Genomic DNA, 19,027 nt, shown 5'->3' on the forward strand with positions numbered 1-19,027 from the left:
CCTGCAGCCACTGCTTCAGAGTGTTTGCCTGTCCTTTGCCATCCAGGTCTCTTCACAGCTGTATCAGCTAATGAGCCATCATAACCTTGTGGCTCAGGGGCTCTCTAACGGTCAAGATTAGGCTTCCTGTATGAATGTAAACACCAGTTTGAAAAGAAGAAGAGACGTTGTATATAGTGTAAATTTGTATCTTGTCATTCATCTCAGTGGCTGTGTCTGGAGTCATAGTGCAAAACTATCCTCTGCTTTCTGTTTTGGGGCAGCTGGAGTCTTCAGGCTACATTCTGCAAATTGCCAAGGCCCTCCTGGAAGATGCTGGTAGATACACCTGTGTGGCAACAAATGCTGCAGGAGAAGCCCAGCAGCACATTCGTCTTCATGTGCATGGTAATGATGTTTCAGCCTCTCATTAAAAAAAGCTGCCTTAAAATTGCCACCTTTTAGCTTCTAACTATCCATTCACTTCTTCTATTTTGAGCCCATTCAGGAAGGCTGTGTTAGCTTCCCACACTTGCATTATCTGCAGAGATGTGTCACTCCATTTTCCTCTTTTTCTGATCACTCTGCTTTTGTCTGAACTCATTACTGTGTCTCCAAGAAGTTCAGGCGGAAACAGGGCCTTTGCTTCATCTGATACCAAATGTCACAGGAATGAGCACCTCTCTCCAATAAACTCAGTGTGTCATCCTCTTTTACACACTACAGCTGAGTTGAGAGAAGCTTCCAAGACATTAGGAGGTAAACTCTGTGTTCCTGACCCAGAAACAAGGCACCATTATTGGCATTACTGATTGGACCCAAATCTTGTGAGAACAAGCATTCTTTGCAAGCTTCTGCAGAAACATTTTCTTTCATATGTTAGGATCCTGTATTCTTTCAAACTTCTGGAAGGGATTTTTAATTTCCAGATGAACCAATACAGAAGGGAGTAAGGAAAGTTCAGGAGTCATTTGCATGTAAGGTTGATAAATGTTTGACCATGCTTTAAGTATATGGACCTCAGAGCTTAAAAACTACTTGCCAGGCCTGGAGCCAACATACACTGGAGTCATGTGTCAAGTATCAGAGGGGTAGCCGTGTTAGTCTGGATCTGTAAAAGCAGCAAAGAATCCTGTGGCACCTTATAGACTAACAGCTCCAAAACGTCTGTTAGTCTATAAGGTGCCACAGGATTCTTTGCTCCTTTTGGAATCATGTGGTATCTTTCTAGTGACTTCAATGGGAGTTGGATTGGAACCCCTCTTTGGCAAAGAGGTGGATATGGTGGTTTTTCTGTGATTTCTATTGTATCTGTTTGATTTGTGAATATGGAAGTTAACACAACAATGTTAAATTAAATGGGAGATTGCAGCACCTACCTGCATCAGGGTTGGAAAGAGGAACCTTGATCCTCCTGTATTCCTAAAGCCATATTTGATGTATCCAGCTGCTTTTGTCCTGAGACTGACTCACACTAGTTTGTCTTTTTCCTCTACTCTTCCTGTAAGAGTGCTGTGTGTCACTGCCTTGTGTGTCTGCCACCTTCTAGAACATGGGTGGGCTAGGCAAAGTAAAGTACCTTGCCTTATTAAAGCTCTCTTCCTTATTCAGTTCAATGTAGCCATTTTAAAAGTAAACCGAGTATCATTAAAAAGCTTGACATGTTAGAAAAGAGACTTTTCAAAACTGGTCCCTTCCTACCCCACTCAAGCTGTGTGTATCTTGAGTCAAATCCACCTACTTTACTGGCAAAAGAAGCTTTTATTCCTGTCAATGCTGAAGATCCTGTACAACTAGTGAATGGTCCAACTGCAGATGGGAGCTTATCTGGGGAGAGCCTACAAAAAGGAGGTGTCGGATATTTCTCAGACATTCTGCAGTAAATAAGCACGGTATTTCAGTATACAAAGTGCTTTGTGCAGAGATGTTCTGCCACTGTGTGGCTAAATGAATTAAACCATAATTTTTCTGTCTTTTTTCAGAACCGCCCAGTCTGGAGCATGCAGGGAAGATGTTAAATGAAACAGTGGTGGTGAATAACCCAATCCACCTTGAGTGCAAAGCATCTGGGAATCCTTTGCCAGGTACATGTGTTAAAATGAATCTGCTAACAGGTTATCCATTTTTAAAGGCTTATGATAATTGAGATTCTTAATGTGAACATAAATCTCTTGTATTTAAACTAGTGAAATCAATAGTACCGTGAATATCTAATGGGAAACTGTAATAAATTTGAGTGATGTACAGTAGATGAAATTTTAAATTAAAGTAAAATTCAGTGATCCCCACTATTTCCCATTCAAATGAATGAATGAAACGTGGATAAATTGTCCTCTCATAACTCTACCACCGGCCATGTCCACAATCAGTAACAATGTTAGCAGATGTTATTGTACGCTACATGCTTTTGTGAAAAAATAGACAAAAACAAATCCACTCACCTAATCTTATCAGGTTAATACTGCATAGTGTGGGTCAAATTTACAAAATCCAGTGTAATGAGTATGCCTGCAAAAATGGGCGAACACCGAGGATACCATCCAAAAACCCACTGTAGTCCACTGGGTTTTTCCATACTCTTCAGTGGACTTTGCATATGGCCCCTAGTGTATGTGGAAAACCTTAAAGTTTGTTTCCTGATTGGCCTGCTGAGATGGTGGTAGGTTATGCACATGTTTTTGGAACTGTACCTCCAATGCCGGCCTTTGAAAATTTGGCCTTCTAGTCATAATTTAATTCATATTTATTCTTATGGTGCTAAATCCTTCCTCATTATTTTTCTTAGCCAAACACTCATTGACTCCAATGGGAATTTGCCTGAGTAAGGACCTCAATATTTGGCTTATACTTAGGACCGATGAATCCCTTCAGATAAAATAATCTTTATCTAAAACTTGAGCTGAAACAGACCTGAAAGTCAGGCTCAAGAAGCTAGATTTCAAACATCCCATTGTTTGAATGTTTTTAGATCCAGGATTTTGGTTTGGATTCTTTCCCACTTTGAACCTCTTTTAAGGTTTGAGAAGTGTGCATTGTTTTCCTTTCTGTAATCTGTATTTCTGAGAACTTCCTGCTTGTGTCAGGAAGTGAAAGAACTACAATAATGTGAGAGAGGTTGTTCTTGTAGCATTTGCTGCCCAGTTAAATTCAGGAAAAACTGAAATTCTGCAAGAGGGCTTATTTTTATTTAGTTTATAGCCCAGTTTCTAGAAACAAGATTTGACTAAAGTTCAAATGATCATCCAAACTGAACTTTGTACCTTTTGGATCTGATTTTCCAGTGCCTGTCATTCTTGTGTAGTCATTTACACCTGTAGAAAGTTAGATGTAAGATATCAACAGTTCCAAAGGGTAGCATTGTACGCCCTCTTGGCATACACTCATTTTTCCTCAGCACTGTTTCTTAAAACCTAATGATGATTATTTTTTAAAATGGTTAAATTCATAGAATTCTACTAGCTCTTCTACTTATGATATAGTGCCTTGTGTTACAAACTGTCTAAATGATGAATTTTCAGCACAGAGCAAAAATTCCACTTGGATCAACTTAACCCCACCCCCCAAAAAAACCTAAAACAAATTAACAACAAAACAAAAACAATCCTCCCACCTTCAAAAAAAACCAACAATGAATAATCTAGTATATCACTATTTAGATTAGGGAATAGAAGCACCCAAGGAAAAGCTCACTCCCTTTTTCATGGAGTAAAAGGCAGAGCGTTTTGCCCAGTCACTGTGCTGGGTTTTCAACTCTGTATAACATTGTGAAGGAGCATCAAAGGTCCTTGAAATACAAAAAACGTTTAATTGTTGTGCTAGAATGCTACTTTACCATATCTCATCATAATTCTTAATCCCAAACTCCTGTTCAGTTCCATGAGAATTCTTTGTGCTAAATGATGGCAAGGTATGGCCTTCAAAAGCAACACCAACAAATTTCCTTGTTTGACATGACTGAAAAAAATTGGGTGTTGTGTACAGTCACACTACCTTGTGTTGTGATCAGCATGCAGTTCTCACAAGTTAATCAGAGTCAGGCCAATGTATTTCTTGGATGGGAGACTTTCATAGAAAATTTAGGTATTGTAAGAGTGATTCAATAGGTAAAACTTTCATCTGAGTGAGCATGGAACCAGTGTCCCAGCAAGGTGTTAGTGAGAACTGAGCTGATGGAAGGGCCATCTTGTGAAGGAGATGCAAAGTAAAGGTCCTCAACAGTTGTGGTCTGTTATAATCCCCAAACACTAATTCCACCACCCTAGTCAAATTCCAGGTAGGATTACTGTATTCTGCCTCTGTAAGCTTCCACATGAGTTTCAGTTTAATGTAGTATTTGGGATTTTCTGCCTTGAAGTGTTGTCATGTTGCAGTGTATTTTTAAACAGTTGTATTTCAGTTTAGTAGTAGATGAAGTGGCTCCTATATACATGCTTAATATAACAGTTTATTAAGTGATAAATTGGTTTGGCATGGAAGTATCTATATACATATAAAATTATAGTTGTTTTTGTTACTGAATGTCATAGGTGTATGCAGTACTTTACAAAAAAGTTAGTAGTTATCACTACTGTCATAACTTTATTATTATTGTAGTTTAAATATTGATTTATTTTTAGTTAGCTTTTAGAAACGTTTAACCAGCATTTGAACAGAGACAGAAAGTTTTAAGATAATTTGGAAAATATCTTTCTACTGTTGCATAGAGCTAGCTTTGTTACTACCAGTTATAAGGGTACAGTCAGTGACTTTTCCCTCTCTCTTATTTCACATTGCAGCTATCACATGGTACAAAGACAGTCATCCACTCACAAGTGCTGCAAGAGTCACGTTCTTAAACAGGGGGCAAATTGTTCAGCTTGACAGTGCCCAGATCTCTGACACTGGCATTTATAAATGTGTGGCTGTCAATACAGCCGGAACTGCTGAGCTCTTTTACAACTTGCAGGTTCATGGTAAGTGTTGCATGTCATAAAAACAGCTTAAGGAAAATCATCTATGTGCATTTTGCCTGCTCTTTTCCAGTTTTATTACACATACTTAATATGCTCCCTCCTATCACTAATTATTTTCTGAGAAGAGTTGTGGAGAATACGAAAGCCACATTTCTTTCCTTAGAGCAGGGGTTGGCAACCTTTCAGAAGTGGTGTGCCGAGTCTTTATTTATTCACTCTAATTTAAGGTTTTGTGTGCCCGTCATACATTTTAACATTTTTAGAAGGTCTTTCTATAAGTCTATAATATATAACTAAACTAATGTTTTATGTAAAGTAAATAAGGTTTTTACAATGTTTAAGAAGCTTCATATAAAATTAAATTAAAATGCAGAGCTCCCCGGACCAGTAACCAGGACCCAGGCAGCGTGAGTGCCACTAAAAATCAGCTTGTGTGCCGCCTTTGGCACATGTGCCATAGGTTGCGTATCTGTGCCTTAGAGCATTGACATGGGAAAACTCAGCTGAAGATGTTTGTCAATTCTGATAGGAGAGAGCAGTTTAGCCAAATCTGTCAGAGACTTAAATGTTGCTGCTTCAGCAGTTTGAAAAGGTATGGGGTATTGTTTGTTGTTGATCATTTTGAACTCTACAACAGGTACATTATACTATAGAAAGAAAACAGAAGCTGATCCATAGTTCAGAGGTTTTAGAGGAAATTGTATTTGGTTGTATACAATTAAATGAAATTCTGAGTCTTTATAGTCACTAAAAACCTGATCAAAACCCCTCAGTCAGTTGGAGATTTTTCACTGATTTCAGTGGGCCTTGCATGCTTGTCCATAGCTCTAAGCCAAATTTTGCCTTCAGAATTTTTGCACACACAACATATTTCTGTGGGAACCTTCCATGCTAATCTGCTGCCAGAATTTGGCACAATGGTGTCAGGGTTGTGTTATTCCACTGAGATGCACAAACAGTATGTAATTCATTTTAATGTTAAGTAACCAATAATGACATTGGGCAGTGCTTTTCCTTGGTATTAATGACCATCTGAGAGAATATGATGGCCCAAAACACAGCCAAAGGCAATTAACCCCACACAGTCATTAATTCCCAGGAAATGTTTGGTGCCAAGGTCATTATTTCTATTCAAAGCTAAAAATTAAAAAATAACTCCTGAACATATGGTCTTCTTTTTATGGATGATGGAGTTAAGTTCAGTTTAATACCCTTTGGGTTAGCCAGCTAGATTAGAGCCACAGGATTTGTTTGCCATTCCAGATAAAAACATGTCACCCAGTACTGATTGTATCAAAGAAAGATGAAACCGTTCCTAATGCACGTAGCCAGTTCAGTGTGTACCTGATGGGTCTGGGAAGAGAATCCGTTCTGATCTATCCAGTGATCAGTTTACACTGTGAAGCGTGAGATCATAATACTATTCTTTTACCCTACAGAAGTACGGTCATCATGTATAAATTATTTCTCAATATTTCATTCAGTTTAAAGTGGAAGGTATGGACAATGAGGAGATAATGGACTCTAAAGGATTCATGGCAGAACACAGGAGAAGTTATATTGAGTTTAATGAACATATATTTATCTTGATTCTTATATCATGCCCATCACTGTAGTGTATGAGTATATTTCTCATCCCATTAATATCTCATCTTATTCAAATTCTGTTGTAAATACAGTATTTTGGTTACAGTAGCTACAGCATAAATTATCATTGCATTCTCATTGTTTAGAAAACAACATTCCAATCTTAACATTGAAAGAAGTTATAGAACTATTTGTAGGTGCTCAATCTTTTGAATTCAAATGAAGTATATTCATATGATTTCATTGTCTGAAGATGTTTGTAGTTGTTTCTCACCATTATAAAACATTTGCAATTATCAAAGAACAATGGATGCTTGTTATGGCAAAGTGTATATAACTGCTTATCTTTCAGAATTTCTGGTTCTACTAGAGCATATTTATAAGGCAGAATGAATAGTCTGCATCATGGTTTACCAGAAATTGTTCACTCATTAATATAATTGAGCAAATAGTTTTCCATGAATAATTTATCTGATGAACATACCCTCTTTTTCTATACATAGAACATCTGTGAGTAGATCATACATTTTCTTCTTTCTATGTTAATCATGAAAGGTTCACTGCAAAAAATAAATTGTTATTACAGATACTGAATATTTAAGCTATGTTGCTTGGTTGTAATTGGTAAGATATGTCAAATGATACTGTTCTAATTTCCTGACTAGATGAGTCAGACATTTCCCACATGCACATTGAAATTCTATTTCTTTAAATACTCATCCGTTTGACTTTGAATTGAACTGATACAAATATTTGTAGAATATAAAATTTCATTCACTTGAATGTTTGTGGAAATCAAATATAAAGGAAAGGAACACTAGGATGGCCAAAGTAATTCATTTAAAAATTCAAGCAAGTGTCCGTTTAAATGCAGCCCTGCAAAATTCTACTCGTCACTTACCTGAAGCAAGTAATTTATTATGAGTAGTTAAGATGTTTTTCATTATCATATAAAAAATGGGCAGGTAGATTTTGTAGGCACCTGGACCTGTAAATTTTCATGTCAGTTTCACAAGGTTGATTTACTATATTGCATATGCATTTGCTTCATTAGATTTAGATTACATTTTTTGCTTTAATACTCACTGGTAAGATCTTTCACAAGGTCTGAATGCAGTATTGTAAACATTTGAGAGAACATTTTCAGATTTTATGTTATAATTTCTGGTTTTCATGGCTGCCCTCTGGGCTATGGGCCCAATCCTGCTCATCATACTCACATGAGTAGTTCCACTGAAGTTATCTGACTAATGTAAGCAAAGAGAGCAGGTTTTGGCACAGTGTGAACAAATGACAAACCACGTACTGCCTTGCTCTTTCCAAAAATAAGTGGCCCATTTAATTTTGTTCTGATTTATATTCCTCCATAGCTATTTCAAGTTTGTTCTGTTTTTCAGTCCCCCCATCAATTTCTGGCAGGAATGAGATGGTGGCAGTGGTCGTTAATAATCTAGTGAGGTTGGAATGTGAAGCCAGAGGTATCCCTACACCCATTCTGACTTGGCTGAAAGATGGTAGCCCTGTTTCCAGCTTTTCTGATGGACTCCAGGTAACTGATGCAAACCTTAGTACTTGTGGGTTTTTTGGTATCTTGACATGGGTACTTACAACTACTTCATTTTAATGGAACTGGATTTTTACAGGGTTTTGCGTGATGCATGTTGTGCCTTTCCTCTCAAGGTTTCTGGTTCAAATCTAGCCTATGTTGGTAGTAACCATAGGTATGAAGATTGCTCACTGTGACCTTTATGAAATTAATTGGTGCTCTCAGTTAAAGAGTTCATACTGCTAAAATTGACACTTCTCAGCGATCCCAAGGAATGAGTGAAAAAGGAAATTAAATTGTGCTGAAAATGTGAGGTGATTCACTGAGGTCAAAACTGGGCCACAATAGTCAGGCAATTTGGGGAAGTTTGCACTGCAGCTGCCTATGAAAACCTGTTCTGTGGATAAATAGAGGCTGTCAACCTAGCACTTTTTCAGCAGTAGTAAATGCAAACAAAAATGTCCATTAAAGGAATTCAGGGAAATGTTAACCATGGATACAATGCCATGATGATAACTAGTAGAGTGACCAAACAACAAATGTGAAAAATCAGGACGGGGCTGGGGGGTAATAGGAGCCTATATAAGAAAAAGACCCCAAAATTGGGACTGTCCCTATAAAATTGGAACATCTGGTCACCCTAATAACTAGTAGCATTGTTATTAATAAAAATAATGTATATAGCACCATACAGTAAAATTGCAAGTTACAAGTATGTGTTAAGGAAGGATTCCCATTGAGATAGCTAAGATAAGACACAAAATAATAGTTGGGGAAAAAGCAGTCTGGGGAGTTGGAGAAGAGACGATAGAAAGGATGATTCCTGGAAGAAGTAGATTTTAAGGAGAGATTTGAAAGAGGGGAGAGAGGGAATGTGGTAGAAAATGGAGATTGTTCCAAGCAGAGAGGGAGGCAAAATAGGTGCGAAGACGAGAGTGAGAGGCTAAAGCTCAAACCCTGAAAAGACTTACGAATACAAATAGCCCAGTTGGGGCCTGCATAAAGATAAGCATGTGCCTTAGTCTTTGCAGGATCTGAACTGGGAGAAACACAGGGGAAAGGGAAAGGAGATGTAGTAGGAGCATTTTTTTTTCTGCTTCAAAATGAAAGATAATGATTCTAACTCTGTTATACTGCAGTATATTACTAGAGAAACTAAGAAATGTATAATGAACGTGTCCTTTCAACCTTTCTTTTACAGCTTCTCTCTGGGGGTCGTGTCTTGGCACTGACTAGTGCTCAGATCAGTGACACAGGAAAGTATATCTGTGTTGCAGTGAATGCTGCTGGGGAGAAACAAAGGGATGTTGATCTCAGAGTTTACGGTGAGCATTCTGACAGCTTGCTTTAGTATGAACATTGACATTGATGCCCAAACTGGTTTTTATCCATAACAAGGGTTCAACTCCTAGAGCTACTTTAAGGAAGGCTGGGCCTAATCGAATGTAAACGAGGAAAGAGACCAGATGCTGAGAAGGAGTATGTTCCTCTGTGTATCTTCAAGATAAGTATAGCAGAGGCAGGGCAGTGTTAGCTTCCTCCACACTTCCCCGCCAAAGTTTCTCAGTCTTGAGCTCGTGGGACCTTCTCTAAGGGTCTCCACTACCCATTACTGGATGTACTTGTCCCCTCTGAGGTTACAGCAAATGTGAGAGATTTCACCACTGTGACAGGGTTCTATGCACTGTAGTGATGCATGCTTAAAAAGAGCATTAAAATAGAGGCTGTTCTGGATTAAACTCAGCTGCATGGCAATCTTGAGTAGCTTTGAAGGCTGTCACCAAAAAGTAATATTATTGTTAATACTTAATTCCAGTAGATAGACTAATTAAGAAAGGAACTGAAAGGAAGAAAACTTTGGAATGTTAGTGGGGAGAAGATGGTTAGGGACTTGATACATACTTGGCCAAACTGGAGTTCAAACATGTTTGTTAACATATTCTGTAAAATAATTAGATTCGTTTTTATCCTTTGTTCCTTCAGAAACAGATTCTCTGGTTTTTTTTAGTCCCTGCTTCTCAGTTTTGTGATGCAATTTCCTTTTGAACATAGTTCAAGTCACGTAGCTGAAAGGAGAAGTAATTGGTGAAAAATATTTGGAAATAAATTAGCTTTCTGCAGTAACAGGTCAGCTTTCAATGTTTAGTTACACAAACTGTCATGAAGAGTCTAGGCCTTTTGTAAATTCTACAAAGAAAGTAAGATAAACAGATTTTTTTACAGTTATTATGTTTCTTATCCACAGAGACCAGACTTTCCCCCTAAATTATTTCCAAGCTGCGATATCAGCTGTTCTGTTTAGTACTTCCTGTGTTAAGAAAAGCAAGGCTATATTATGGTTTTTTTTCTCAAGATATTTTGAGAGCTGTATTGCTGGTGTATTGAGTACTACCTTGGAGCAGTTTTAATCTCATATGCACTAATTAAGAAAACATTTTTTGTTTTGAAGAAGGTTTGTGGTATTTCTCAAGTGGATGAGGTAATACCTTTTATTGGACCAACTTATGCTGATGAAAGAGACGTGCTTTCGAGCTACACAGTGCTCTTCTTTGGGTCATTTTAGATATTTCTCACAGACAGTCCCCATGTTTCCTTTTTCTCTCTCCCATATTTTGTTTAATATTACACATCATTTATGGAATGTTAAGGTTGCACAGTTAAAAACAAAAGAAAATGTAAAAGTTAAAGTTCTTGCAGCACTCTTTTATGTCACATTGCAGATGTGTGGTACAGAGCAGAAATAAAAACCCCATTAGACGTGTGCAATGTAGCCAAGCAAATGTTGTTATTAGGACCTCAACTTTTTTCAGTTCTTGATTTATTATATTTTTGACTGCAACTTAATGTTGTATTAATAAAGTTTTTATATTTAATTTGCCTCCTTTTAAAAATACAGCAGGAAAGGAAAGAAGGGTTGAAACAGCCCACTATGTTGCTTTTTATGGATTGAAGAGTACCAATGCAATTAAGCTGTCTTAACTTTTTATGTCATTTCAAGATTTTATCAAGAATTTTACTTTCTGATGCACAGCTGACACTGTCAAAGCTGCCTAGGGTTTTTGGAAGCCCAGTTCTGTCTGATCCCTCTCAAATAGGTCTGAAAATCTCAGCCTACCATGGATAAGCACACACTTATGAAAGAACCCATACGGATACTGTGCTTCTGTGCAAGGGCAAATATTCAGACTTAACCAGGTGTGCACTTGCAGTAGCCAGTTTTCAATCATTAAAAATATATGGAGATATACCTATCTCATGGAACTGCAAAGGACCCTGAAAGGTCATCGAGTCCAGCCCCCTGCCTTCTCTAGCAGGACCAAGTACTGATTTTTGCACCAGATGCCTAAGTGGCCCCCTTAAGGATTGAACTCACAACCCTGGGTTTAGCAGGCCAAGGTGGGCCTTCTCCAAATCCTTACTCACAAGAATCAGAAGTGTTGCCGTGTTAGTCTGGATCTGTAAAAGAGTCCTGTGGCACCTCATAGACTAACAGACATATTGGAGCATGAGCTTTTGTGGGTGAAAGCTTATGCTCCAATACGTCTGTTAGTCTATAAGGTGCCACAGGACTCTTTGCTGCTTTTACTCACAAGAATAAGATCTATTCCTGTAAGTAAGGATCTGCAGGATTTGTCCCCCAATTAAAATCTAAATCTCTTTTCAGACTTGGTCCTGGATGTATTCCTCAATGAGTATTACTTAAATGTCAAGACAGTCAAGTGCTAAGACCTTTTCTTTTTAGTAACCTGTGAGGGGAAGGGCGATGACTTTTTTTTCATTTTTAAAATGAGGAAAAGTGTGCATGTTTTTTTACTCTTCTACCATTCCAAAATAGCTGATGAGCTTTCAGACTGCCCAAAAGTTTTCTCTGTGTAGAGGGGATTCTTTTCCAGGAAGTTATTATACATGTGTGAAAATGGCAGGGTAGAGGGAGTTGGGAATTGTCACAGAAGCTTTTACACGCATTTAATTATAGTGTTTGTTCTCAGCAAATGTAATAACTAGCTAGCAAATACCATACATAACAAACAGAGGATAACCATAGAATGGTAGATTATGAACTAATGATGATTAAATCATTAATTATCGTTCATTTGGCTGGAACCATAAACATTCAGCCCACTCTGGGAAAAATTCTCTTCTCAGTTCCCAAAGACCAGAAAGTGTAGCAGATGATTAAAATGAAGTTGGACCGTAGAGTTCCTCAACAACTTTCTATTGCTGATTTCCATTAATGGTTCCTTAAGGAACCTCACATGAGACAGTTTCAACATTAGCCATCATGGCTCTGCAAGAAGCAGGTGAAGTCTGTCTTTTCTTTCCTCATCTCATTGCTCATTATTCCAGCCCTTTGAACCATAGTTGTTCCATGGTTCTAAATGTCCTCTGAATTTTCAGTCTGGGACTTAAAAACTTTTCCGTGGTTTTCATTTGCTAAATTATATTATTAACTATTTGCCTACTTGCCTTAGGCTTTGTCTACACTAGCACTTTTGTCGGCAAAACTTTTGTTGGTCAGAGGTGTGAAAAGAACACATTCCTGACCAACATAAGTTTCACCAACAAAAGCGCCGGTGTGGACAGTGCTATGTCAGCGGGAGAGTGCCTCCCACTGACATAGTTACCACTGCTCGCTGTGGCTGGTTTAATTATGCTGGCAGGAGAGCTCTCTCCCACTGGCATAGAGCGGCTGCACAGGAGACATTATAACAGCACAGCTGCAGGGGTACAGCTGTGTCACTGTAAGGTCTGTAGTGAAGACATAGCCTTAGTCTATATCTTCACCATCTCCCTGCAAGCAGAATTTCACCATTTCTTTCCACTCAGAATTTCACTAACATATCTCTCGTGGTGAGAACTCTTTGTGCAAAATTGGGATAGTATCTCTGATACATGATCGTAAACCAGCTGTTTCATTCCACACACAATGTGCCAAACTGGCCGATAGCTGCCGTGTTATTTTTATTAGGTGGGTGTACTAACTCCTCAGTGTGTCTTGTGAAAGTATGTGTTGGCCAGGGGGTTTATTCTTTGTTTTATGTGTTGTTTTAGTTCCACCAAACATTATGGGAGAAGAACAGAATGTGTCTATTCTCATCAGCCAAGCAGTGGAGCTGCGTTGCCAGAGCAATGCCATTCCCCCACCCATGCTGACTTGGCTCAAAGATGGCCGACCTTTGCTGAAAAAACCAGGCCTCAGCATCTCTGAAGATGGAAGTGTATTGAAGGTAAAGTTCACTTGTGAGACTCCTGTGGCGCTTACTTCCTCGGCCACTTATCAACCATGAAGGCACTATTCTTTTTCCAGGCTACCAGCTACTTGAGAGGAGATCTTTACAGCATTAGTCCCATTGATACTAACATGAATAATGGATGAGTGCTATGAGGAGCACATATTCCTGGGTTTTTAGGGCAGTGTATAGTCCTTACTAAATTTATGTTTAAAGTTTTAGATTGACTGGTGTGAAAATAAACAACTTCACCCTAATAACATTTAATACATAATAGTCTATACACAAAATAACAACCTACTCATCAAAATGAGAGTCAAAAGGTTTAATTTTGTTTCTAGATTGAAGAAGCTCAGGTTCAAGACACTGGACGTTACACTTGTGAAGCCACAAATGTTGCTGGGAAAACAGAAAAGAATTATAATGTCAATGTTTGGGGTAAGTGTATAATACTGTACCAAGCCTGGGGACAAAACTCTAGTAAAGCTGTGAAGCATAATGCTGGAGCACACTATGTAGTTCATATGTAGTTCATTTCTGAGGTTGATCCTATGCTGCCTATATAAATAAGCCATGTTTAGTGTTTCACAAGGAGCTTAGAAATTAACATGAGACTACCCAAATGTTACTTTCAGGCAAACCTAAAATGCATACCTATGCATTATGATACATGGAGTGAAGAGAGCAAAAGCACAGTTTTGCCCACGTAAAAATATTAGGCCACATTTTCAGTACGACATCAATTTGGCGTCTAAATTAATGTAATCAAATTTTTAGACACCCCACAATCTCAGATTTGCATGCATAAACAATACATATCCACTATGGGTAGTTAGATATATAACTAACCAATTGGTTTACTCCAATGTCATATGGATTAAACCCACATAATTTGTGAGTTTTTGGGGTGTGCAATTTTGGAGTCTGAGAATCCAGATTACTCTCTCTCAGTGATATTTACTCTGCACAGTTTAACAGTTGTAAATAATAACAAAAGCTGTAGTAAAAAAAAAGTTCATGCTAGTACACAGATATGAATCAGAAATCACACATGTTGCAGATATGTTGAGTGAGAAGATGCTATTTTAGCATAGTCATTTTCTGACCATAAATATACTTTAAAAAAATCATTATCAGTTTATTCTGTCAGCAGTCAGAAACAGTTATCTGATTGCAATTTTCTGATATCAGTCAATATGTGATTAGTATGACTGATTACTACTTTTTAGTATATTTGTATAAAACAATATCAAGTTTGGTGGATGGTGCCCTATCAAGTGAGTGAGACCTGAATGGAATCCTAAACCTTGTGATTTTAATGTGATAAATGGCTTGGCTTAGAGACAATTGGACTGCTGATTCTGTTTTATTATGAAGGTCTGAAAACTGTCCTGTTTAGGTGAAAATCACCTCAGTGCAGGGGGCCAGAACAAGGTCCAGGAACCATTTAAGTTCACATAAATCCTCAAAATAGAGTGTAAAGTGGGACTAAGAAGTGCATATATGCCTTATGCTGGTCATTATACTGGCTGAATTTCACCCATTATGAACAACAAAAAAAAACCTTAACAAAACTAAATAATGCCTTTATTCTGGTGATATATGTATCCAGTGCACATATTTTGAGCCTAATTTTTGGTTTCCTGTTAGCGACCTGCAAAGTTAGGTGCAATTACTTGTTCCCTCTTAAATGCAGTCACCAAAAGGGAGGCCAGGTTTTTTAAATCTGGCTCTGTGTATAAAGCATGATACTCTAGATAAATATTATATTTTCCTGAACCCTCATAAATCAGGATTTATTTGAAAAACAGATGATATAAAATCTTAATTTAGACTGGCATTTATGTGGTTGTTGGGGGCTGTATTACAATGTGGACGATGCCTAGGATGTACCTAGTTTGTGAATAGATAGAAAACTTCTGTCTCCACACATTTTTCACGAGCAGCACATCCACTCCCTGCATCTCCCACCTTACATCCAACTAGGGTGACCAGATATCTCCATTTTATAGGGACAGTCCTGATAATTGGGCCTTTTTTTATATGGGCTCCTATTACATCCCCCACCTCCATCCCAATTTTTCACACTTGCTATCTGGTCACCCTACATCCAACTCCAATTTTACAGCAGACTCACTGTTGCAAAAGATTCTTCTCTGGCATCAGCAGAGGGAGCTGAATTTGCCCCTTTTGTGCACAGAGAGCATTTTAATATAATCTTGAAAGAAGAGATAATTTTGTGTTCGTTAGCAGCATTGACTGGAAAAACTAAATGGAAACCAAAAGTTGCCTGTAAAAGCCATCTGTGGTTAACTGTTTAGAATGAAATCCTTTGTTTACTCACTAAACAGGAGCAGAAATGGTGCTTGCCATATTTTTGAGTGGTAAATCCAGGAAATGTGTCTGTCTGATTATGTTCTGATTACTAGTGAGATCGCCAGAGCTAACTCCAATTGCAGAAACTGTCAGAACACAGCCTGTGTACTAAAGATATTTGTCTCCTTGGAGACTGGCATAAGCTTAATGGTTCGAAGCAGAACAAATGAAACCAGAGCTTGAAACCAGTATAAAGCTTTTACTGTATAAAGCTTTACAGTTGCCAGTGTTGAAACTCATGCATCTGTTTCTGCTTAATAAAAAATTATGGGAATCAGGGCTATAGTGTCAGACAGAAATGCTTTCCTATTTTCATCTGGTAGAAATGTGTTGGATAAGCCATTCACTAGTGAGAGTCCCTTCTCCCACTTCAGCTTGAGGTGTCCACTGCTTCTCCTGGTCGATTTTCAAGGATTTACTATTGCATGTTAAGGAAAGTTGCCTTCCCAGCTCCAAGCAGGCCATTATCTCTTCCTTGGGAAATGACCCAAAATATTAAAAACTCTTGAAGATCAGAGTGAAAATGGATCGGTGCTTCTTTTCTGTGCTTCCTTTCCTGTTGCATAATAACTGAACAGAGGGGACACTCAATATTAGACCTAGCAAAAGGAAATCCTTCTTTGGGAAGCATGCAGGCAATCAAGGACTTTGTAGCCATGGGAAGTAATCAAGATCTTGGCTGTGGTTGAATTTTAAAAGGGGCTGAGTAGCTTGCAGACTTACAGTATCAAAAGGTTCATAAGCTAAGATAATGAGTTGGGCAATCATTCAGGGTCAGATTCTGCCTGACAGGTCTGTAATGTAGGTAAGGGCACATTAAGCCTCCTCTTATTGTGCAATCTGCATTAGAGCCAGTCAGAATTGCAGAGTATTTGCTCAGCAGTGAGCAGGAACTGCTCTGATTCCCCTGGAGAAGGGAGCCAGTGACCCAGAGGGAGTATGCCGTACCCTACAAAGGGGTACTCCTCCAGGCAGTGGATTCAGTACCTGCTCAATGCACAATGGTGTTCCATTTGCTTTTACCAGGTCTGACATTAGCCCAATGATAGCAGGTCTCATTCTGGTTCACTGAGTGCATTTTTTGGTATTTGTTTTCAGTGCCACCAAGTATTTATGGCTCAGATGAACTCTCCCAACTGGCAGTAATTGATGGAAGCCTTATCAGTTTGGTATGTGAATCCAGTGGTATTCCACCACCAAGCCTTACCTGGAAAAAGAACAGTGAGTTACCATTGTCAATAGTTACAAAAGAAACTGTTCATTTTCTTCTTGCAATTTTCACAATTTTTCCCCTCAAACACTTTGGGAGGAATTTTCATGGGACCCTAAGGAAATTAAGATGCTTAAATGCCATTGAAATTCAGTGCTAATTTCAGTGGGATTTCCTTAGGCTCTGTTTACATGCCCAGCCTCAGTGTGATGACAATACTATCTAGGTACAGTCATTGCTATTTGTGATTTACTGAACTTTCCTTTACCCAGATCAATATTGAGAGGGATCTGTAAATCCTTGTGCTTCAGGGTATAAACTGATCACCAGCATATGTCCCCCTTATGATTTAATATTGCACAGTTAGGCGCATTTTGAATTTTTCCTCACTACCCTTAAGCATTAACCAGTTGGAGACAGGATATCAGACAAGATAGAATCATTGTTCCAATATGGTAATTCCTATGTTCTTAATCAGTCCCAGTGTTAAGTCTAGACATGCCTTTCCATATTTATCTGTATAGCTATGTTCTTTTTAGGGCGCTGTTCTTTGTGGTATCTGAATGCCTGAACCTAACTGAATTTGTAGGAATTGTAGGAAAAGAAATGTTTATTATAAAACACTACTTTTACTTAATAGAATTTTCAGACAAGATTCAATTGTGGCAAATCCTTATTATGATGCATTATCATTTAGTCATTTTGCCATCTTATAGAAGCTAAAAAGGCAAATACAAGTTGTCTTATTACTGTATATTAAGGCCTAAATTTTCACACTCAAGTGCCTAAAATTAAATTTAAAAATTTCAACATTGAGAAAAACATTTGAAAGTGGCAGCTTCATTTTCTGAGTACCCAGAGCTCACACTTCTCAGCACCTTCAAAAATCTCCTCCATAAACAAATGTATGATTTTCAAATGCACAAATCAGAGATAAGCATTCAAAGTTAGGCATCCAAGTTTGAAAATTTGGGTCTAAACAGCTTCTTTATTTTTATGAGTGGCAACTCTGAGCTCAGATTTTTCTAAAAAGAGCTGGTAGAATTTACTGAACAACCTCATTACCATTCTCTGTGTTTTTATCTGAAAGAATATCTCTTGCAGGTTCTCCATTGCTGGCTGACCCTACAGGAAGAGTCAGAGTGCTGTCTGGAGGCAGACAGTTGCAGATTTCAATTGCTGAAAAATCTGATGCTGCATCCTATGTGTGTCTGGCTTCAAACATAGCTGGAAACACAAAGAAAGAATACAATTTGCAAGTTTATGGTAGGTCATTATGTAATATTCTCTATATGGTTATTGATCTGGAAAATCAATTACATTATGAAACCTTAATTAGTAAAGCTGTGTTAAGACTGTAAGGTTTTCAGAGAGTGACTTCCAGATGGAACAACATCAGCACAAGATCCTACTTGCTCAGCCAGAGTGAGGATTAATTTCTGGAGTCACCTGATAAACCTGCTGGCTACATACCGTAAGGATATTGATTCAGATCTCAGCTGAAATAATACATAAGGCACCCTGACAGTGAGTCCAGCCAATTCCTGGAACTGGTTGAGTCTGTTCTGATATCTAACAGATACAGATGCAAAAGTGATTTTCACTTGAATTCATCCTGAAAATTACTTTCCGCTGTGATAACATTACATATCTGCTGTGTTTATTTAGGAGTATGTTTTGCATGTGATATAATACAGAATGCTCTGATACACACTTATTACACATGTGTTATACAACAAATACATGATCTGTTATTGTAAATAGCAAAGGACACAATACTGAGACAGCCTAAAAAAGGCAGCTAAGGATGATGAGAATAACTAAATACTGAAGTTTTTAGAAACCTTGCAGATAGAGAATACTTTTCAGCCTGAAAAATCCTGTAACATTTCAACAAACAGACACGTTTTGACAAATAGGAAGGAACTGGTTGAGATTTTGAAAGTGGAAGGCAGCTTAGGTGAAAGTAGTAATGAAATGGTAGAGTTCATTATTCTAAGGAATGGTAGGAAAGAAAAAAGCTCAGTAAAGATAATGGATTTCAAGAAGGCAGACTTCAGCAATCTCTGTGAGTTGGTAGGTAAGATCCCATGGGAAGTAAGTCTAAGGGGAAAAAACAGTTCAAGAAAGTTGGCAGTTTTTCAAA

The 19,027-nt window shown here is 38.1% G+C and overlaps 1 protein-coding gene across 1 annotated transcript in view; it reads left to right on the forward strand.

Moving 5' to 3' along the window:
* HMCN1 (hemicentin 1) overlaps nt 1-19,027 on the forward strand; it is a 316,507-nt gene that overhangs the window by 190,367 nt on the left and 107,113 nt on the right. The window contains exons 36-44 of the mRNA XM_050961493.1: nt 264-387; nt 1,962-2,063; nt 4,755-4,931; nt 7,916-8,067; nt 9,266-9,389; nt 13,117-13,292; nt 13,637-13,733; nt 16,770-16,892; nt 17,986-18,147. Coding sequence (XP_050817450.1) covers nt 264-387; nt 1,962-2,063; nt 4,755-4,931; nt 7,916-8,067; nt 9,266-9,389; nt 13,117-13,292; nt 13,637-13,733; nt 16,770-16,892; nt 17,986-18,147 — 1,237 coding nt within the window. The remainder of the gene's footprint in view (nt 1-263; nt 388-1,961; nt 2,064-4,754; nt 4,932-7,915; nt 8,068-9,265; nt 9,390-13,116; nt 13,293-13,636; nt 13,734-16,769; nt 16,893-17,985; nt 18,148-19,027) is intronic.

The sequence above is a fragment of the Gopherus flavomarginatus genome, chromosome 7 (assembly GCF_025201925.1).
Source record: "Gopherus flavomarginatus isolate rGopFla2 chromosome 7, rGopFla2.mat.asm, whole genome shotgun sequence".
In the NCBI taxonomy this organism is placed as follows: Eukaryota; Metazoa; Chordata; order Testudines; family Testudinidae; genus Gopherus; species Gopherus flavomarginatus.